This window comes from Microcaecilia unicolor, chromosome 2 (assembly GCF_901765095.1).
Source record: "Microcaecilia unicolor chromosome 2, aMicUni1.1, whole genome shotgun sequence".
NCBI lineage: Eukaryota > Metazoa > Chordata > Amphibia > Gymnophiona > Siphonopidae > Microcaecilia > Microcaecilia unicolor.
In genome coordinates, this window is record NC_044032.1 from 115,860,346 (window position 1) to 115,883,881 (window position 23,536).

The window sequence follows — 23,536 nt, forward strand, 5'->3', positions numbered from 1 at the left end:
AACCCTTCTATCTAACTTACAAGTGTACTTTTCGTAGCACATAATCATGTACTCCTGCCATGTGGTTATTCACACTATTCACACAACTTGCACATTGGCAGTATATCTTTTACAAGCTTCAAACATCTCAGTAACCTTTCAATGAATGGGAACTTGCTTCCATCTTCTTCATAATGTGATTCCCTATGATTTAAAACTTACATTTAGATCTTTATCATGGTACACCTCACCTCTCTGGACAACCAGGTTTAAGCGTCCAGCTAAAATCATGAGACATATGATTTATGGAGAAAAGTTAGAACAAGGATGATGTCAGCAAAGTAGGCAGGTGCCTAGAAATGTTCTATAGCAGCACAAAGCATTCTCATTCAAGGTACATTAACAACTTCTTAATCTGAACATTCAGCTAAATTCCTTTACCCTGGAGGGGGCAATATCTCTGGAGTCACAATTGCCCAAGGTAAAGTAACACAGATATATATTTATCACAAGCATGATGAGTTAAACACATTAAGTAGTTTAGTAGACAAACGGTTCCTTGCATAAATCACATTATTAAAACAAAAGTCTGTAATTGTGAGTCTTGTCTGTCTGCCCTGGTTTAGACCGCAAGCTCCTTTGGGCAGGGACTGTCTCTTTTTTCTTCTTTCTTTCTTTCCCAAAGCAACTTGTGCATGTAATACACACAAAGATCAGCAGAGGGAGCAAGTCATCAATAAAAGAAAGAAGAGTGACATCATAAGCAAACAACTGAACACTGAAACAACGAAAATCCACATGAAACCTAAAACTTATCTCTCTGAAATCTTAATTACCTGGGGTACAGAACATACATGTGGGATATTTCACTAGACATTTATTGTACAAATCCTACTGAGGTAGGTACAGAGAATAGGCAAGAAATAGTCTGCAAATCTCATGAATAACTTAGGAATTTGCATCCCTCCCCTGCAGTGGAGGAAAACAAATTTAGTACAATACAATTAAGCAGCTGTGATTTGCACTGCCTACGAGACTCATAAGGTTTGCATAAAAGGCAAATGAATCATGGCTACAGGCAGCTGATATGTCCCTGAAGAAAAGCACAAACTGGACCCTTTTTTTTTTTTTTTTTTTCTCCGAATGCAGGGTTTGTTTAATGTATCTGTGCAGAAGCGGGGAGGAAACAAGCTGCAACAAGCTGTCTCGGTAACTTTGACATAAGCTACAAATCTGAGTTTTAAAATCCAATGTTTTAACTTTTGGGGTGTGGGATACCTTCTGTGGTTTTCTTTACATTCTTTAGGGACTATGGTCAGTAAATGAACACGATACCATAAATCTCACAGTAAATTACAACAGATGCACCGTGCTTTGAACCCAAGTGCAGCATGGAGCTATAAGAATACAAATATTAAATCTAATGTAATAAAAGAGAAACAAAGTGAGGCAACCCAGAAGGGCACTGGGATAGCACAAAATCCTGGTATACAAGGTATATAAAATTTGTAATAACTACACAATCCAAAACTCAGCTAAATAATTCCTATTTATTTATTTATTTATTTTAAACCTCAGAAAATGCCGTCATGCACCTTTCAGTAAATCACAAAGTTGAAAGTTAACATAGCGTGACAAAAACAGCTGGAGGAAAATCAAGGCTGCATTCCTGAAGGGAGGCTTTATATTTAACCTCCGTAATACTATACCCATAAGACTTAAAGAAAAGCATGAATTGTCATACCCTTTTTAACAACCAGATTCAAGAAAGATAAACAACATTATCCCCAGCAACGAAATCCTTGGTGCTGCATATACAAAGCTTGCACCGTCTGCTGTAGAAGAGACAGAAACCTCAATATCAATATTAATATTAGCCATTTTACATATAGTACAATAGTATTGCAAATAATAGCAAAGAACAAAAAGTGCAAGAAAAAATAAAATATAAAAAAGAAGGATTGCAAGCAGCGTAATGAAATATAATACAGAAGAGAGAATGACGTCAAAAGAAAAAACTAATACTCACAAAAACCAAGCAGTCCCCGTCTACTAATCAGAAGATTGCAGAGCACCTCTCACGAGCTGATCAGTATCGTAAGACCGATGCACCGTTGATCAATCAACCAAAAACAGATAACTTGTCAGCAGTCCTGCCGCTGACTCCTCACACGGGGCACCAATTGTTGAATTCTTTCAACAAATCCCAATAAAGTTATATACAGAGAAACATAAATTGTAGAATTTTTTCTTTTTATTCAACTGCCAATGCCATGACAGAGCTATGTAGAGAATATCTACATAGGAAGCAAGTTATACAGAGAACAATCTCATCCAGTACAGAGATAAAGTTGCTTGCTTATACATTTTCATTCTAGTTTATATACACCCTTTTTTAGCACTGCCTGTTCTCTTTTGCACACAATGCTCTGTTTCTCATGTAAATCATTAATCTGGTCAGGGCCATCTGGTGCTTGTCTTCCTTCCCCTTATCTCTCCCTTACTTTAAAGTATCAACCACAGACTTAATTCTCTTGCCAATCTTTGTTCTCTGTTAATCTTTTTCTTATGAGTCATGCTCACACGTTCATTCTGCATGCCCTGTACTTTCTGTACAAGGTCAGTTATAATTGTAACTTGCTTTTCAGCAACCATTTTCTTTTCTTTTTCTCCATTTTGTATTGCCAATTATATACATAAATTGGAGAGGGTAGATAGGGAAGGGGAGAGATGCTGGACAATGCAGGAGGCAAAGAAGGAGAAAGAGGTTGGGGGGAGGGAAATAGGGAAGGAGAGAGATGCTGGACACCATGGTGATCAGCTTTTTAAAAATATTTCAGCCACTGTAGGCTTTTTATATCCAGAAGTTCAGTGCTGGGTTGTACTCAGATCCCAGCATTGAATATCTGGGTATAATACAGTCAATGCCACTTACTCAGGTACCAGCAATATTCAGACTGGTAACCAGATAAAGTTAGGACATCCTTTTTGTTATCCTAACATTAGTCAGATAGTTAACTGGATAGCGGATTAAATATTGCCACTAAACTGGGTAATTTGTGGCTCTGCCCAGACTCCGCTCCAATCCCTGCACTGCCTGGTTAGTACTAAAGCAGAGTGTCTGTATTTTCAGTGGCACTACTTGGCTAAGTGACCTGGTGATCGAGACTTATCTGGGTAGGAGCTGCTGAATATCTGGTCTCGTGCCGTTTTGTTCTGTGTGATATGCTCTGTCTGATTATGCTGAGAATTACAGTGTAAGTCTAATATATTGATTTATGGTATTGCAGCACGAGACAAAAATTAGAGCTTTAAGTGTAAATGCATGTAATTTTTTGTAATGTTTTCATACCCTCACTGATGTTTCTATTGACTTCCTATTTCCAAGATCCACTTAGGTTTGCAGCATGAAGTCATCTATCCTTGTCAACCTAGCTGTATTCCATTGAAGGAGAAGCTGCTGCCAGAACTGATGAAGGAAGCAGGCTACAGTACTCACATGGTGGGGAAGTGGCATCTTGGGTTTTACAGGAAGGATTGCTTGCCGACACGCAGAGGGTTTGACACTTATTTTGGTAACGTATCTATGAATATATTTATTTTCTAAAATGTTAAAATAAGCATTTTGGTGTCTGCCTAGGTTAACTGGGCAGGAAAGTGCCTATTTTTAGCCTATGACATGTGAAGGGCAATTCTATAACAAGGTGCCTGTGTTACAAGAAATGATTTATCTTGGGGGAAAGAGCTCTAGAGCACTCGCTACTGTTTATAATTTAAGAGCAGGTGCTGTATTTATAAGTTTTAGGATATTAATTTCTCCACCAATCACCAAAGGTGATAATTGCAATAAATTAAATAAATTAAGTATATATAAAAGATACCATATACTCAGAACACAAAGAGACCGTATTTTTAGCTTCAAAAAGGTTGATTTAATATACAATTGCACACGAGAGGTAGGTTTTAAGAGATCTTTACAGATAATCTGTGCTTAAGTAAGGCAAGGTAGCAGGTCTAGATCAAAAGTTATGTTACTTACAAGTCCTTGTTACACAGTATGAACAGCATTAGGTAAGCACATGTTCAGGACAGGAGGCTTTCTGCAGTGAGTGGATTCCTGAGTTGCTTGCAGTTGAAGAGAATCTGAATCTTGGGGAAACAGCTTGTCCTTTTATACTCTTATTTTGCAGGGAAGCAGGCCATGTGCATCTGGTTGCTGGCTTCCTGGTTTCCACACGACCCTTGGGCATTTGCAAAGCATTGTGGTATTGGTCTCATGTCTTATGACATCACAAGACTTGCTGTCTGGATCTTGCTGACAAATGATCTTTTGATGTAAAAAGGCTTCCTGCTCAGTCTCTGGAGCAGATACACATTACAAGTCCTTCCTTTCTGCACATGTCTGAAAGCTGATGGGAGGGGCAGGTATACCTTTGACAAGCAAATGTCCTGTTTATGCTTTTCCTCTGAGTTCTTTGTCTTCAATGGCTTCTCCAGACTTTCTGTCTCTTGGGTCTTTGGTTTTCAGAGATGTCCTGATGAGCGTCCAGGTACCCACCTTAGTCAAGCTTTTGTTCAGTCTTTTTAGGTGGGAGGGCAGAGAGAGTTATATATCTCTCTTTTGTCTTTGTTAAGTGTTTGTAATTGACTATCCCTGCTATCAGAAGTTCCCAGAAAAAGGGACAGGGAGAGAGGGGCTTGAAATGAAACTATTTTCTCTGCTGCAGTGTCAAATATATAAAAGCTGCACAAATATATTGGTGTATATATAATCCAGCAAAATATAATAAACTGATACCATTACACCTGCAATTAGGTGTCTAGAGTGCACATGGTAGAACCCTACTTTCCTATATAGAATACTAGCGTAGCAAGGTATATACATTAATATGTACTTAGACACTAGCACTTATACCAGTCGTAGAGCTGCTGTAAGTGTTGCAGATACCCGTGTACAGTATTCTAAGAGAGATGAGAGAAGATGGACTGTGAGGGAGGAGAAGAGAATGGAAGAGAGGCACTGGATCAGAAGGGAAGATGTTGGATTGCAGGGGGAGTGGAGGAGAGGAGAAGAGTGTGGAGATGCTCAATTACAGGGAGGGAACGGAGGTAAGGAGAAGGGAGATGCTAGACCACAGAGAAGGAAGGGAGGGGAGATGCTGGACTGCGGTTTTTTGTTTTATCTTCTCTAGGTGTTTATCCTTCTGGCTTCATTGACTTCTGCTTGTTACCAGTTTCATATTTCCTGGCTGTAAGGAAGGAGTGCTATTTACTTCCTTGTTTCCCTGTTTCTCCTTCTGCTTTGTTACAAGGAATACTGGCTATCCAAGGAGCGTACAGCCCTTTAAACTGAGCAAGTAGGCTAACAAACTGTGGAACACAATAATAATGGGTGATTTCAATTACCCCACACTCAAAGAATCAGTGGAGTCAATAATCACAATTCACAAACAAATCTCCACTTTTTATTCTGTATCTCTAGAAGGGTCATATAAGATAATGTCAGCAGCTTTTCCAAATGGTGGAGAAAAAAGACTTCAGACACCATGAGATTCTCATCCACATGTAAGGTAAACCTTCATATCTGTGGGTGGCTCTCCCCAATCATTAGTCATAAAAAACTCCACCAAATTGTTCTGTCTATAAAATAAATGACCAGAAAAACATTTTGAGATACAGAATAATCTATTCACTTGGAAAGCTTATACTAGCTGTGATAGCTTAAGCAGAATTTCTTCTTAAATGAGTGATACTTATCTTGAGAAATTTTCTTCAATCCCATCCAATATAGGAGCCAACAAGAGGAAGAAAAATTCTAGACCTAGTCCTTAGCGGAGCGCATGATCTGGTGCAGGAGGTAATAATGCTGGGGCCGCTTGATAACAGTGATCATAATATGATCAGATTTCATTGTCTCTGGAGTAAGTACACCCAGGAAATCCAATACATTAGCGTTTAACTTTCAAAAAGGAGCCTATGATAAAATGAGAAGAATGGTGAACTTTCAAAAAGAAGCCTATGATAAAATGAGAACGGTGAAAAAAAAATCTTAGAGGAGCAGCTGCGAAGGTCAAAAATTTAAATCAGGCGTGAGTGCTGTTCAAAAATACCATCCTGGAAAACAAGGCTAGTTATATTCCAAGTATTAAAAAAGGAGGAAGGAAGGCCAAATGACAAGTCAGCATAGTTAAAAAGTAAGGTGAAGGAAGCTATTACAGCTAAAAGATAATTCTTCAGAAAATGGAAGAAGGATTCAACTGAAAATAATAAGGGGCAAGTCAAATGCAAAGCGCTGATGAGGAAGGCAAAGAGGGCTTTGAAAAAAAAAAGATTGCGTTGGAAGCAAAAACACATAGTAAAAACTTTTTTAGGTATATTAAAATCAAGAAGCTGGCAAAAGAATCAGTTGGACCGCTAGATGTTTCAGGCATAAAAGGGGCACTCAGGCTAAGACAAAGCCATAGCACAGAGATTAAATGAATTCTTTGCTTTGGTCTTCACTGAGGAAGATTTGGAAGAGATACCAGTGCCAGAAATAGTATTCAAAGCTGACAAGTCAGAAGAACTGAATCAAATCTCTATAAACCTGGAGGATGTAATTGCGCACTTTGACAAATTGAACAGTTACAAATAGCCTGGATCGGATGACATACATCCGAGAGTACTGATAGAATTGAAAAATTAACTTGCAGAACTATTGTTTGTAATATGTAATTTATCTTTAAAATCAAGTATGGTACTAGAAGATTGGAGGGAGGCCAATGTAATGCCGATTTTTTAAAAAAAGGTTCCAGAGGTGATCTGGGAAATTATAGATCTCTAAGCCTGACGTTGGTGCCGGGCAAAATGGTAGAGACTATTATAAAGAACAAAATTATAGAGCATATTCAACAGCATGGATTAATGAGACAGAGCCAACATGGATTTAGTGAAGGAAATCTTGCCTCACAAATCTACTACATTTCTTTGAAGGGATGAACATACAAGTAGATAAAGGTGAGCTGGTTGATATTCTGTATCTGGATTTTCAAAAGGCATTTGACAAAGTACCTTTTGGAAGACTCCAGAGGAAATTGGAGAGTCATGGAATAGGAGGTAGTGTTCTATTGTGGATTAAAAACTGGTTAAAAGATAGAAAACAGAGAGTAGGGTTAAATAGTCAGTATTCTCAATGGAGAAGGGTAGATAGTGGGGTTCCCCATGGGCCTGTACTGGGACCACTGCTTTTTAACATTTTTATAAATGATCTAGAGATGGAAGTAACTAGTGAGGTAATTAAATTTGCTGATGACACAAAGTTATTCAAAATTGTTAAGTCTCAAGAGGATTAAAATTACAGGGATTGGAGAAAGGCAGATGTGATCCCTCTTCACAAAAATGGTGATAGGGAAGAAGCTGGAAACTACAGGCCGGTAAGCCTCACTTCGGTTATTGGAAAAGTAATGGAAGCGATGCTGAAGGAAAGGATAGTGAATTTCCTGGAAGCCAATAAGTTGCAAGATCCAAGACAACATGGTTTTACCAAAGGGAAATCATGTCAAACGAATCTCATTGAGTTCTTTGATTGGGTGACAGGAGAATTGAATCAGGTACGAGCTATGGACATAATCTACTTAGATTTCAGCAAAGCTTTTGACATGGTTCCTCACAGGAGGCTTTCTTCTATGTTTGTGCAGCGCTGCGTATGCCTTGTAGCGCTATAGAAATGCTAAATAGTAGTAGTAGTAGGCTCTTAAATAAACTGGATGGGCTGAAGATAGGACCCGAAGTGATGAACTGGATTAGGAACTGGTTGATGGACAGACGCCAGAGGGTGGTGGTGAATGGAATTCGCTCGGAGGAGGGAAAGGTAAGTAGTGGAGTGCCTCAGGGGTCGGTGCTGGGGCCGATTCTGTTCAATATATTTGTGAGTGACATTGCCGAAGAGTTAGAAGGTAAAGTTTGCCTATTTGCGGATGATACTAAGATCTGTAACAGAGTGGACACCCGGGAGGGAGTGGAAAACATGAAGAAGGATCTGAGGAAGCTAGAAGAATGATCTAAGGTTTGGCAATTAAAATTCAATGCGAAGAAATGCAAAGTGATGCACTTAGGGAATAGAAATCCACGGGAGACGTATGTGTTAGGCGGGGAGAGTCTGATAGGTACAGACGGGGAGAGGGATCTTGGGGTGATAGTATCTGAAGATTTGAAGGCGACGAAACAGTGTGACAAGGCGGTGGCCATAGCTAGAAGGTTGTTAGGCTGTATAGAGAGAGGTGTGACCAGCAGAAGAAAGGGGGTGTTGATGCCCCTGTATAAGTCGTTGGTGAGGCCCCACCTGGAGTATTGTGTTCAGTTTTGGAGGCCGTATCTTGCTAAGGATGTAAAAAGAATTGAAGCAGTGCAAAGAAAAGCTACGAGAATGGTATGGGATTTGCGTTACAAGATGTATGAGGAGAGACTTGCTGAACTAAACATTTATACTCTGGAGGAAAGGAGAAACAGGGGTGATATGATACAGGCGTTCAAATATTTGAAAGGTATTAATCCGCAAACTAACCTTTTCCGGAGATGCGAAGGCGGTAGAACGGGAGGACATGAAATGAGATTGAAGGGGGGCAGACTCAAGAAAAATGTCAGGAAGTATTTTTTCACGGAGAGAGTAGTGGATACTTGGAATGCCCTCCCGCGGGAGGTGGTAGAAATGAAAACGGTAACGGAATTCAAACATGCGTGGGATAAACATAAAGGAATCCTGTGCAGAAGGAATGGATCCTCAGGAGCTTAGTCAAGATCGGGTGGCAGAGCCGGTGGTGGGAGGCAGGGCTGATGGTTGGGAGGCAGGGATAGTGCTGGGCAGACTTATACGGTCTGTGCCAGAGCCAGTGGTGGGAGACGGGACTGGTGGTTGGGAGGCGGGGATAGTGCTGGGCAGACTTATACGGTCTGTGCCAGAGCCGGTGGTGGGAGGCAAGGATAGTGCTGGGCAGACTTATACGGTCTGTGCCAGAGCTGGTGGTGGGAGGAGGGGTGGTGGTTGGGAGGCGGGGATAGTGCTGGGCAGACTTATACGGTCTGTGCCAGAGCCTGTGGTGGGAGGCAGGGATAGTGCTGGGCAGACTTATACGGTCTGTGCCAGAGCCGGTGGCGGGAGGAAGGGCTGGTGGTTGGGAGGCGGGGATAGTGCTGGGCAGACTTATACAGTCTGTGCCCTGAAGAGCACAGGTACAAATCAAAGTAGGGTATATAGAAAAAGTAGCACATATGAGTTATCTTGTTGGGCAGACTGGATGGACTGTGCAGGTCTTTTTCTGCCGTCATCTACTATGTTACTATGTAAAATTACAAGAGGACCTTACAAGACCGAGTGACTGGGCATCCAAATGTCAGATGACATTTAATGTGAGAAAGTGCAAAGTGATGCATATAGGAAAGAAGAACCTGAAATATAGTTACGTGATGCAATGTTCCACATTAGGAGTCACCGACCAGGCAAGGAATCTAGGTGTCATCGTTAATACATTGAAACCAGAGGCATAGCTAGCTGGGTTGCCAGGTGAGTGGCGGCTCCCCCAAATGGACTTCTGCCAGCACCTATTTTTCTTGTGATCTATTGCATTTAAAATATGTGCCGGCGCCATCAGCAGTCCGCTTTCCGTTCCCCCCATGCCCTCAACCTGGCTACGCTACTGGTTGAAACCCTCTGCTCAGCGTGCTGCAGTGGCTAAAAAAGTAAGTAGAATGTTAGGTATTATTAGGAAAGGAATGAAAAAATAAAAATGAGGATATTTTAATGCCTTTGTATCACTACATGGTGTGACCGCATATCGAATACTGTGTGCAATTCTGGTCACTGCATTTCAAAAAAGATATAGTGGAATTTGAAAAATGTACAGAGAAGGGTGACGAAAATGGTAAATGGGATGCACAATTTCCCTATGAGGAAAGGCTAAAGCGGCTAGGGCGCTTCACCTTGGAGAAACGATGGCTGAGGGGAGATATGATAGAGGTCTATAAGATAATGAGTGGAGTGGAACGGGTAGACATGAATTGCTTGTTTTCTCTTTCCAAAAATACTAGGACTAGGGAGCAGGCAATGAAGCTACAAAGTAGTAAATTTAAAACAAATTGGAGAAAATATTTATTCACGCAACATGTAATTAAACTCTGGAATTCATTGCCAGAGAATGTAGTAAAAGCAGTTAGCTTAGCAGGGTTTAAAAAAGGTTTGGCTATCTTCCTAAAAGAAATTTCCATAAGCCGTTATTAAGATGGATTTGGAGAAAATTCAATGCTTATTTCTAGGATAAGCAGCATAAAATGTAGGAATCTTGCCAGGTGCTGTGAGAAAGGGGGTGGCAAACCGGAGGGGTGGTGGAGGAAAGGGCTATCTGTGCCCGCCAGGGATCAAAAGAAGAAAGAGTGGGACTATAAGAACTACAAGTCCCAGAAGCCCGAGCTCAGCAGGAAGCAGGAGTGGGAGGAGAAGTCCTCTCAGAGGGGGAAGGGGGAGGAGGTTGATTGGGAGATGAAGTCAGAGGGAGGGGATGAGGAACACCTGTGGGAGAAGGGAGTGGTGGAACAGATGGATTGGCAAGGGGGGGAAGGGGGAGGGGAAACAGAAGAAATGGATATCTCAGCATTTGCTCAGGGCCATGAGGAGAGGAGAAAGAGGGCTGTGTGTACTGGATAACAAAAGGTATGAATTCTTTAACCCGGTGGGTGGTTGTCAGGAGTTAGTGCTGACAAATGAGGGAGGTGGGTCTCTAGGTGTAGCCAGTATGCAGTGCTAAACCTAGAGGAATTCATACCGTAGGGGAAACTTTGGAACTTTATAGTGATGCTTGAGAAAAGCTGAACTGTGTGATAAGCATTTGATTCTGAATAGAGACTCTAAAGAAAGGGGCCTGTGCCAGGAACAGGTCCCAGTCCAGAGGCCTGGTCGGGGACTTAATAGCCGGACTGGAAAGAACCTAGGCGGCTAGTCTATGAGGAGGGGGACTCCACCAGGAAACAGATACGTGCCAGTAGCCGGTAGGGGTTGAACTAGGGGGTGGGCTACTGGCTGGAGAGAACACAACTGTGTAAGCCTGAGGGAGGTTTGCATAACTTGCAAGGATTGCAGACAGCACGGAGAGGTGCGGCTGGATGGTAGACAGCACGGAGAGGTGCAACTGGAGAGCAGACAGCCCGGAGAGGAGCAGGAGTCTGACAGTGGTGCGGCTGGAGTACAGACAGCACGGAGAGGTGCGGCTGGATTGTAGACAGCACGGAGAGGTGCAACTAGAGCGCAGACAGCCCGGAGAGGAGCAGGAGTCTGACATTTGGTGGCAGTGGTGGGATCGGTCGAGCCCGAGTTCCAGTAAGCCGAGGAGGAGGACGGAGGATCGAGACGGACCAGAAAGCTGGGGAGCTTGAACCCGAAGGCGAACAAACCTCCTGCTTCCGGTGAGCATAGTGGGAGCAGGGGGGGATTGGAGGGTGGAGTGGAAGTGTTGTGAAAGTCCACACTTGGGTTTTGTTTTCTCTTGTGTTTTCTTATAGGAAGAAGATCAAAGTTATCGGGATGGATCCGAAAGAGATGTTTGCCTTTATGACTCACCAATTTCAAAAGCAACAAGAGATGGCACATAAACTTATGGAGGAGTCGTTGGCAGCTTCCCGAGCACAGCAGCAGCCACTTTTGGACCTATTTCAGGAATTTCTGCGGACTGGAGGACGAATGTCCGGACCTAACGAAAGTGGAACAACCGTGCGGGGCGAAGGGGCTGCTGGACTGGTAGGACCTGTGGGGGTGAACTGGTTACCTTGGGGAAAATTAACTGAAGCAGATAATATCGAAGATTATCTGGGGGCCTTTGAGAGGGTGGCGGTGACAGCAGGATGGCCTCAGGAGCAATGGACCCTAAGACTAGCTCCTGCGCTGGCTGGGGAAGCTTTAGCGGCTTTTCGGGCCCTACCTACGGGCCAAATAACAGACTACCCAAGGCTGAAAGCCGCTATTTTGGATAGGTTTGGGCTAAGCAAGCATACGTACCGAAGGAGGTTTCGGGAGTTCAGGTGGGGGGAGGGAGAGACACCTAGGGTACTTGCTCAGAAACTAAGTGATTTGGCAGGAAAATGGTTAGAGCCTGAAAGACGGTCCATGCAACAGGTAATGGAAGACCTGGTGCTGGAACAGTTCTTGGAGTCCTTACCTAGAGGGCTTCAGGTTGACTTGATTAAGCGGGGCTGCAGTACCCTCGAGGAGGCAATCCAGAGCATGGATTGTTTCCTAGAGTCGCAGCATTGTGCCCACAGGGGAACCCCGCCGGGAGGGGGATTGGGAGGTCCAAAAGGGCATCAGGTTCCCGAAGGTAGGGGCATGAGAGTGTGGGAGGGGAGAAAAGGGGAAGAAAGAATGTGTTATCGTTGTGGGCGGAAGGGCCATGTGAGGAGAGACTGTGTGGTGAAGTTACAATTGGTGGCCGGAGGGGGAAAGGGGGGCAGGGAGGAGTTCTGCCAACGGGTAGAAGTGATGGGGGTGGGGGTGGAGGGGCTGTTGGATTCTGGAGCAGACCAAACTATGCTAGCCCAGTCCTTGTGGGAGAGGATCAGGGAAAAGGGGGTTGGGGGAGGGGGGAAGAAAGGGCGAGAGGTCACCATACAGTGTGTGCATGGAACTTCCAGTAGGTACCCGTTGCGGCAGGTGAGGATCGTAGGACCTTTGGGGGCTCATTGGGTCTGGGTGGCGGTACTACCTAGGTTGCCTCAGGCTCTTATCTTAGGAAGGGATTGGCCCCCATTTTCGCAATATTTGAAAGAGAGAGAGGGGTTAGTGGTTACCCGGTCCCAACGGGGTGCGGAGGGGACGGAGCAGGAGCAGGCTTTGGCCCAGATATTTCCGTTTCAGATGGAGATATTGGGGAACCCGGGGAAAACCAGGGATTCGGGGGGGCATAGGAAGACGGGGCAGCGTCAGCGGGCTCAGTCTATGAAAGACTTGGAGCAGACGGCGGATTTCCCTGAGGAGGCAGGGGAGGTGCAGGAACAATTCCCCTCTTTTAAGAGGGAACAGCAAGCCGACCCTACTCTGCAATATGCTTGGACGCGGGCAAGGGAGGGGGACAGGGAGGTGCAGGGACCTGGGTTTGTGATAGAGCAGGGCCTTCTGTTTCGGACACCTGCAGGAAACGGAGGAGAGGGGGGACGGAGCCAGTTAGTGGTGCCGAGGGGATTTAGGAATCTACTGTTACGGGTAGCTCATGATCATCCTCTGGGGGGACATAAAGGAGCTCAGAATACGGTTTCCCAATTGTTACGGCGCTTTTATTGGCCCGGGATATATAAAGAGGTGGAAAAGTATTGTGAGTCTTGCCCTTTATGTCAGAAGGTGGCCGAACAGGGTCCAGGGAGAGTCCCTTTACATCCTTTGCCCCGCATAGGGACTCCCCTAGGCAGGATTGCGATGGACATAATTGGTCCTCTTCCAAAATCGACTCGGGGGTTCTCCTATATCTTAGTAATCATGGATATGGCCACCAGGTTTCCTTGGGCCATTCCGTTACGAAGCATTTCGGCTAAAGTTATTGCTGCGGAACTTATTCACATTTTCTGTGAAGTAGGATTCCCTCGGGAGGTGCTGACTGACCGGGGGTCTAACTTTAGATCACGGGTTCTAGCACAGGTATGGGAGGCCTTCGGGATTGTTCACATTTGTACGGCTGCATATCACCCGCAGACCAATGGCCTGGTAGAACGTTTTAATAAGACCCTGAAGACTTTGCTTAGGAAGGGAGTGGGCTCTTGCACGGAGAAATGGGATCAATTGCTGCCCTTTGTCCTGTATGTCACGAGGGAGTGTGTGCAGGCCACCCTAGGGGTGTCGCCCTTCGAGTTGTTCTTTGGGCGGGCACCAAGGGGGGTCTTAGATATAGTGAGAGAAAGATGGGTACCCCCGGAAGCCGAGGATAACACTGTAATATCTTATCTGCATGATTTAAAGGGGCGCTTGAGGCGGTTGGGGGTTTACTCTAGGGGCCGATGGCAGGCGGCTCAGCAGTATCAGAAGGCCGCCTATGATAAAAAGACCCGAGTCCGGGACGTGGCGACAGGGGCTAAAGTGCTGATCATGGTCTCAGATAGTCCTCATAAATTTAGTGGGAACTGGAGGGGTCCGATGATAGTTACGAGGCGGTTGGGCCCAGTCACGTATGAAGTGAGGAATGAACGGGGGAAGAGGCAGACTTATCATATAAATTTGATCAAACCTTGGCAGGCCCGGGAGGTTTGTTGGGCGACTGCAGAGGATTTAACGGAGGAGGATCTCGGTCCTCAGATATCGGAGATGGATTCTAAAGGGGGGTTGCAGGTGGGAGAGGATTTAGAGGGACCCCAAAAAGATCAGATAAGGGCTCTTTTGGGAGAATTTAAGGATGTGCTGACTCCTTGCCCCGGGGCAACGAGATTGATTACGCACGATATTGTAACGGGGGAGGGAAAGGTAGTAAGGCAAAGACCGTATAAGTTATCACCCATGAAGCAGCAAGAGGTGAATCGGCAGGTTAAGGAAATGTTGGAATATGGGGTGATTGAGGAATCACACAGCCCCTGGGCCAGCCCGGTAGTGCTGGTGCCCAAGACCGATGGAACCTGGCGGTTTTGCATTGATTTTCGGCAAGTTAATGCTCTATCGGACCCGGATGCTTATCCCATGCCGAGGATAGAGGAACTACTAGACCGACTAGGGTCAGCCCGGTTTCTGTCAACGCTGGACTTAACAAAAGGCTATTGGCAGATTCCGCTCTCTACTGCAGCTAAGCCCAAGACAGCCTTTTGTACTCCTCTTGGCCTGTTTCAGTTCAAGCGGATGCCATTTGGCTTGAATTCAGCGGCGGCCTCTTGCCAACGCCTGTTAGATCAGGTGTTGAGGCCTCATCAGGCATATGCCGCCGCGTATCTAGATGACGTCATCATACATAGCCAAGACTGGGGGTCTCATCTTCTACAGGTGGGGAAGGTATTAAAGGCTTTTCGGCAAGCTGGGCTTACACTGAATCCCCAAAAATGTTATTTTGCACAGAGGGAGGTGAAATATTTGGGTTACAAAGTAGGAAATGGCCAGATAAAACCATTACAGGGTAAAGTCGAGAGTATCCAACTGTTTCCCCGCCCGGAGACCAAGAAATTGATGAGGGGTTTTTTGGGGCTAGTGGGATACTATCGGAGATTCATTCCTCACTTTGCTACATTGGCCGCTCCTTTGACCGAGATGTTAAAGAAGGATAGGCCCAACCGGTTAAGGTGGGGGGAGGTGGAGCAGGGAGCGTTTGTGGCCCTACGGCAAGCCTTGTGTGAGGAACCTGTACTTAGGGCCGTAGATTTTGATAGAGAATTTATTCTACACACGGACGCTTCGGGCACTGGGTTGGGGGCAGTGCTGTCACAGGTTTTTGAGGGGGAGGAACACCCAGTATTGTATTTGAGCCGAAAGTTGCTCCCTCATGAAACGAGGTATGCCACTATTGAAAGGGAATGTCTAGCCGTGAAATGGGCCATACAAAAATGTCAGTTCTATCTGGAGGGACGGACATTCAAATTGTTTACAGATCATGCCCCTTTAAAGTGGTTGTCCCGGATGAAAGATAGCAATGCCAGATTGATGAGGTGGTATCTGGCATTGCAACCCTTTCAATATCACATTGAGCATAAAGCGGGGAAGTTGTTGCCTCATGTAGATGTCTTGAGTCGGGTTGCTAGCCCGGGGAACGAGGGAAGGTTGGAAAAATGGGCTAGCAATCGCTTAAAGAGGGGGGTATGTGAGAAAGGGGGTGGCAAACCGGAGGGGTGGTGGAGGAAAGGGCTATCTGTGCCCGCCAGGGATCAAAAGAAGAAAGAGTGGGGCTATAAGAACTACAAGTCCCAGAAGCCCGAGCTGAGCAGGAAGCAGGAGTGGGAGGAGAAGTCCTCTCAGAGGGGGAAGGGGGAGGAGGTTGATTGGGAGATGAAGTCAGAGGGAGGGGATGAGGAACACCTGTGGGAGAAGGGAGTGGTGGAACAGATGGATTGGCAAGGGGGGGAAGGGGGAGGGGAAACAGAAGAAATGGATATCTCAGCATTTGCTCAGGGCCATGAGGAGAGGAGAAAGAGGGCTGTGTGTACTGGATAACAAAAGGTATGAATTCTTTAACCCGGTGGGTGGTTGTCAGGAGTTAGTGCTGACAAATGAGGGAGGTGGGTCTCTAGGTGTAGCCAGTATGCAGTGCTAAACCTAGAGGAATTCATACCGTAGGGGAAACTTTGGAACTTTATAGTGATGCTTGAGAAAAGCTGAACTGTGTGATAAGCATTTGATTCTGAATAGAGACTCTAAAGAAAGGGGCCTGTGCCAGGAACAGGTCCCAGTCCAGAGGCCTGGTCGGGGACTTAATAGCCGGACTGGAAAGAACCTAGGCGGCTAGTCTATGAGGAGGGGGACTCCACCAGGAAACAGATACGTGCCAGTAGCCGGTAGGGGTTGAACTAGGGGGTGGGCTACTGGCTGGAGAGAACACAACTGTGTAAGCCTGAGGGAGGTTTGCATAACTTGCAAGGATTGCAGACAGCACGGAGAGGTGCGGCTGGATGGTAGACAGCACGGAGAGGTGCAACTGGAGAGCAGACAGCCCGGAGAGGAGCAGGAGTCTGACAGTGGTGCGGCTGGAGTACAGACAGCACGGAGAGGTGCGGCTGGATTGTAGACAGCACGGAGAGGTGCAACTAGAGCGCAGACAGCCCGGAGAGGAGCAGGAGTCTGACAGTGCGTGTAACCTGAATTGGCCTCTGTTAGAAACAGGATGCTAGGCTTGATGGACCTTCGGTCTGTCTCAGTATGGCAACACTTATGTTTCTGGATTCATTTGCTGTGACTAAAGGAAAGAAAATTATCAAGTAAGAAATAATTTTTCCTTTATTGGCATCAGTGTCGCAGGTGTACATAATGCTATCATGCTTAGGTGATTAGGGAGCGATGCAAGCAGCAGCAGGTATGGAATGAACAGCCATATGGGCTAGATTCAGTAAATGGTGCTCAAAAATCAATGCTGAAAAAAATTGGCGCTGAATTGGCATTCTGTAAATGGTGCTCCAGGATGTGCACTAAATGCAAAGTTCCACCCGGAAGTGTTTTTGTAGAATACTAGCTTAAGTCATTTTCGCTCCTAACTCTAGGCGCGGAAATAGAGGTATCCTATAACACTGTTCCTGAATCCTGGGAATGCTCCCTTTGGAGTTCTGCACAAGATGATTTAGACGCACATGTTATAGAATAGAGGCACAGAGCAGATAGTGCCAATTAGCGCTTGTTAAGCCCACTTATTGATTGTTATCACCAATTTAGCCAGTGTATATGTGATCAGCTACTAAAACTACATGCCTAACTTTGGGCGACCTATACAGAATTTGAGGGTTAATGTTTATGGTTGCCAGGGATGTCTTGCTTGTCTTCAGAGCCTCCCCCCCCCTCTGTTTTGGCACTGGAGAGGTGTGGTGCACCAGCTTGTGAAGATAGATCATGTTTGGGCTAAGAGAGACTACAGTGGAAGCATATGCTTCTTGCTATATGAAGGGGATTATGTTGATATTTTCTCACTATGGGTTCTTAGTCTTATTATGAATTACCTTTAGGTTTGAAGGAGTAGGATCTTGCTATTTCCTACTAATGGAGGCTTGGATGGGAAGAGGGTGTCCCTATATATCCCAAAGAGTGGAGAGGGTTGGTTTAGGTTGGGGTAGGGTAAAAATGGTGTCACGGAACCCACGATAGTGAGTCCTTGGGCTGCAGCAGACAAGTCCTCTTGGGAGGCACAGAGCAGAGGCAAACCAGGCACTGAATACAAACAGGATACCAGACATGGAAAATAGACAGAGCACATCAAGACAAGCAACCACCAGAAAAGGGAGATAGACCACTAAGGCGGGCCTCACGGCCGATCCGGAACCCACTCATACAGAGTCCAAGCGTAAGTGCCTCACAGCCGAACTGGAATCAATTCATACCAGAGGGAAGGGAAAAGAAACAGAACGAAACAGTACTACTCAAGCAGTGCATACACACTGCACTAAACAGAGCCACAACCAAGGGGTCAAATGACCCTACACACAGCCACAAAGAAACTGAAGGGGGAGAGACAACCCCACTAGACTCATGTGGTAGAAACCACGAGTAAAAGACAAGAAAATCACACAGGAAGGCAGCACAGGGCTGGGCTAGAATCACAGCTATAAATAAATAGTCCTAAGCAAGTCAAACAGACATCACACAGAGAGGTAGCTCAAGGCGGAGCTAGTAGTCTCAGCTAAATGGAAGAGCTGTCCACTCGTGCCACACAGAGAGGAAGCTCAAGGCTGACCTAGTAGTCACAGCAAACAGAAGAACCACCCACTCAAACAGAATCAAACACAGAGGATGCACAGGACTGTGCTAGTAGATACAGCTAAACGGAAGAACGGCCCACTCGTGCCACACAAAGAGACTGCTCAAGGCTGCGCTAGTAGTCACAGCTAACAGGAAGAGTTGATAGTTGAGTTTTGAATTTTGCTTGTGCTGTTTCATACGTGCTCTTTATAGAGGGGATGAGAGAGTTTACATAATGGAATTGTGGGATGCAAAGGAAGGAGCCGGGTGATATGGGAAGTACGTATGTGTGTAGTATGCGGTGGGAAGAGGGGGAACATAGGAGGTTGAGTGACTGTTGAATGTGAGACGGGAAAGTGGGATGTGGAATGCAGTGGGGAAGATAAGACGCTGAAGTTCTACAGGGGTGCGGGGGGGGGGGGGATGGGAGGGTTGTGGGGCTGGGCTGTTAGGGTACTGGTGAGTTACTTTCTCATTTCCCACTCAGGGGATATGATTCCTCTGGTTGGTGTTTGTGTTGGGGGTCAAGGAGGATGGGGGGGGGGGGGAGAGAGGGGGTTGGGTAGATGGATGGAGGAGGGGCAGGTGGTGGGTTCTCTGTGGAAGGGTGGAGGTCCCTACCTATAAAAAGGTTCGGTTGCTAGTGCCCATTATAGACATGTCTGTTTGCATAGCCGGAAATGAGTGCTGACCTAAAAATTATATCTTACAATGTCAAAGGCTTGAACATACCACAGAAAAGGCAGAAGCTCTTCAAGGAGTTAATGCAGCTCAAACCGCATATAGTGCTTTTGCAGGAGACACACCTTCGCCGTGCATGAAAAGCTCCTCTCTCACTCTAGCTATCCCACAGCATACTTTGCCTCGTCCTCTGCGGGCTCCAAAAAATGTGGAGTGGCGGTCTTGTTCCACTTTTTGATGGCAGCCCAAGTAGTGTGGATTAAGAGAGACCCAGGTGGGCGTTTTTTGTTTATGCACATAGTAGTGGATCAGGTGGACTTGACTCTAGCGTCAGTATATGCACCCAATGAACATCAGGACAAATTTTTTGCAAAGGTGAAGAATGCTCTTGCTACCTTTGTTCATGGCTCATTAGTTCTGGGGGGTGATTTTAATGCTGTCATGGACCCAGTTCTAGAGAACAGAAACCCTTAATAAACTTTCATTTTAAGAACATCCTCCAGTTTCTGATATCCTTGGTCGCTCTCCCACTTTCTGTTCTCTGTTGTCTTTACCGTGGGGCGTTTGAGTTCTCCGCTTGCCAGCGGATTTTCTCTCACATGGACCCAGTTCTAGACAGATCGGGCACTACTCAAAGGAGGGAAAGTAAGGAATCAATAGCCTTGGGCTCACTAGCATATTCCCTGGGTGCGTTGGATGTTTGGAGGTTGACTCATGCAAGGGAGAGAGACTATACCTACTACTCACCAGTCCATGCTTCTTACTCCCGTATTGATAATATTTTCCTTGACATAACAATGGCGGAAAGGGGTCCGAAGGCAGGTATAGGTAGTATGACGTTATCGGATCACGCGCCAGTGTGGGTGACCCTGCCATGCATTCAGGCGGAGTTTAAGGATAAGCGGTGGACGTTAAATTTGACTGTACTGCAGGATGCGGAGGTGGTGGAGGGTTGTAGGAAAGCATTGAAGGAATACTTGGAGTTTAACATAGACTCTGGGCCACCACTTAATATAGTTTGGGATGCCATGAAGGCAGTTTCGAGGGGATTCTTTTTGCAAACAGCTAGTAAGTGCGCTAAGGCTAGGAGGGTGCAGGTGGCGAGCTGTTTGGAGAAAATTACATATTTGGAAAAGCAGCAGAAAACAAGCGGCTCTCCGCAAATTTTGGAGGAACTGCGTGAAGTGAGAATGCAGTTGGATTCCATTTATTCAGAACATCTAACTCAGTTGCAGGGTAGGCGTAGAGTCTGCTCGTATGAGCTTACCAATAAGGCAGGGCGCCTCCTTGCTTTGAGGCTCCGTAGGCAAAATCTGGATCGTGCAGTAACTCGTATTCGGGATGGGAAGGGTGATATGCTATTTACTTCAGAGAATATATGTCGGTGTTTTGGGGAGTTTTATCGAGCTCTGTATTCGCAAGAAATTAGCCCCTCAATGGAGTCCATCACTGATTATTTGGCTGAAAGTGAGTTGGCCTCTTTGACACTTCAGCAGCATGCCTTGTTGGAAGAGCCGGTGACCCCTGTTGAAATTCAGAAGGCTATCCAAGGCTTGCCTTCCTGTAAATCTCCGGGGCTGGATGGATTCCCTAATGAATTCTATAAGAAATTTGCCTTGGAATTGGCCCCTCTCCTGGCGGATCTGTTTAATCAGGTCCGCAGGGGGGAACCCCTGCCACCGTCTGTGCTTGAGGCGTGGATAGCTGTATTGCCCAAGCCAGACAAAGACCCCACTGAGTGCGGTTCCTATCGTCCCATCTCAGTATTAAATGCTGACGCAAAAACTTTAGCTAAAGTGTTGGCTAATCGCCTGGCGCCCTTACTACCGGCAATAATACACCCTGATCAGGTAGGGTTTGTTTCGTATAGAAAAGCAATGGATAATACACGGCGTGTAGTAGATTTAATGTATCTGGCCCAACGAAATCAGATGCCTCTGTGTCTTCTCAGCTTGGATGCTGAGAAGGCCTTTGATAAGGTTCACTGGCCGTATATGTATAAAGTACTGGAGGCCTTTGGGATAGGACCGCGCTTCTGTGGATGGATCCAAGCTTTTTACGATGCTCCTAAAGCATGCGTGAGAGTGAACGGGGGTAATTCTGACCTGTTTACGTTCCACAGAGGTACGCGACAGGGGTGTCCTCTATCCCCATTGCTGTTCGCTATGGTCATGGAGCCTTTTGCCACCAGGGTAAGACAGAGTCTGGATATCTCTGGAGTCAACGAAGCGGGTAGAGTGCATAAAATGGCTTTGTTCGCAGATGACGTAATGCTATTTGTTACGCGGCCTTTGGTCGCTTTCCCAAGAATTCTGCGAGTCATTAGTGAGTACTCAGAGGTATCGGGCTTTAAAGTAAACATGGCGAAATCAGAGGCTTTGAATGTCACCCTCCCTGAGGAGTTGGTAGACTCCCTAAAATCCTCTTATGCTTTTCGGTGGGCCCCTAAGGGAATCCGTTACCTGGGAGTACATTTAACGGCTAATTTATCTGACCTTTTTACAGCAAACTACAAAGGACTGGCCAGAGTTATATCTGCAAACTTGGAATAGTGGGGGGACTTGGAGTTGTCCTGGTTTGGCAGAATAGCCACGGTAAAGATGAACGTGTTACCGCGCCTGCTATATTTATTTCAAGCCCTCCCAATAATGCTGCCGAGAAAATTCCTTGCAACCCTGCAAGACCGTATTGTACGCTTTATGTGGGCGGGAAAACGGCCGCGCTTGTCGCGTTCTTTTCTTTATCAAGATAGGAAATGGGAAGGGCTGGGAGTACCCAATTTGGCTTGGTACTATCGCGCGGCTCAGGTGCGTGCCGCAATTGAATGGTTCCAGGCCTATCCTGATAGACAGTGGGTGCACATAGAACAACAATCTATAGACTCGACACCTCTTGGAACACTTGTGTGGATCCCCAGTTCCTTTAGATTGCTTGGGGAAGGAGCGTGCCCATCCATATCAGTAACACTCTCCCACTGGGACAGTCTTTTTCCTAAGAGAAGGTGTATGCTATCACGCCTGTCACCTTTAGCATATAATCCAATGTTCTACCCTGGGACTGAAAGAGGAGTATTCACTAGATGGTATGGGGAAGGGCTGAGAACCTGGGGACAGTTATTTGAAGGAGACTCATTGGTATCATTTAACGAGGCGGTGGCCAGTTTCCGGTAGTGGGGAGGGACGAATTTGCCTACCTTCAATTATCTCATTTCCTTAACACAAAGGCAGTTCGGGCTGTGGTCGCTCGGGAGAAGTCTCCTTTGGAAGCAGCATGCGAGGGGGCTGCCTCGACCAGTGGTTTAATTTCTTGCCTTTACAGTTGCATTAGAATGCAAACTCCACGGTACACACTTCATAGACTGGGGTGGCAGAGGGAGTTGGGCCTGGAGCTGTCGGAGGTTGAGTGGGAGAGGATAGAGCGGGCTGCGGCGGGGGTGTCCACTCATGTGCCCTTTAAGGAAAACACTATAAAGGTGTTCCGGTGGTACTTGACGCCTGAGCGCCTCCAGCGCATTTATCCTGCATCGTCGGGGTTGTGCTGGAGAGGTTGCGGTGTCAGAGGCTCTATGGGGCATATTTGGTGGGCGTGTGTAAAATTAGGGCCTTTTGGAAATCGATACAGAATAGGTTACAAAGGTGGCTGGGGTGCACGATCCCTTGGAGTCCTGCCTTTTTCTTATTTTCGGCTAGAGTGGCAAGCCTTTCACATGAACAGCAAGTGTTGTTCCGGTATGCAACAAGTGCAGTGAGGGTTATAATAGCCTCCTGCTGGAAGTTGTCTGTAACTCCACCATTAACGAGATGGCTTTACAAGCTGAAGTATGTCTGCGAGATGGAGAGGCTTCTGGCGGAACGGCGCAACCAAACACACAAATGACGTAGGATCTGGGAACCGTTTATCACCTGTATATAATGTAGCTGGAGATAGAAGTTGGGAGCTCGGAAGTTGGGTGGGATGTTCAGGGGGGGGAGGGAGTTGCGGAGTGGGAGTATCTTGAAAAATTTATAAAATATTGAAGTTATAGTTTTATACTTTGCGGACTGGAGTAGTAATATGCACCTGGAATGTATTTATGTATATGTTGCCTTTTACATTGCCTTCTGTATCATCTGGTCTAATTGATAATAAAGACTTCATGCAAATAAAAAAAAAATCAAACAGACTCCGATGGTGGAGGCTCTTTTTTTGGGCATCATTCAACCCCGGAATAATAAAAACGTCCTTTTTGCCAATGCTTCACTCAGCTGAGAAGTCTCTGAGCCAATCACAGCGTGTTTAGCTCAGCTAAATGCACTGGGATTGGCTCAGAGACTTCCAGGTTTTTTTTTTTACATTTTAATAATTTTTCCAATCCCGTACAGACCTCTCAGTAGATTTTCCAGTGTTTTCCAGCGTTAAGGCAATCGGAAAAGGTTAGTGCATCTCATTACAATAGGGTTTCTACACGATTTGCTCATCTGCATTCCGTTTTCATTAGCTGCTACCGTCGTTGGAAAAAAGTGTTTAGTGCATGCCAGGGTT

At 45.8% G+C, this 23,536-nt stretch overlaps 1 protein-coding gene across 1 annotated transcript in view; it reads left to right on the plus strand.

Moving 5' to 3' along the window:
- The window catches only part of LOC115463051 (arylsulfatase B-like), a 240,963-nt gene that overhangs the window by 26,616 nt on the left and 190,811 nt on the right, over positions 1 to 23,536 (plus strand). Inside the window, exon 2 of the mRNA XM_030193237.1 lies at positions 3,368 to 3,554. Coding sequence (XP_030049097.1) covers positions 3,368 to 3,554 — 187 coding nt within the window. The remainder of the gene's footprint in view (positions 1 to 3,367; positions 3,555 to 23,536) is intronic.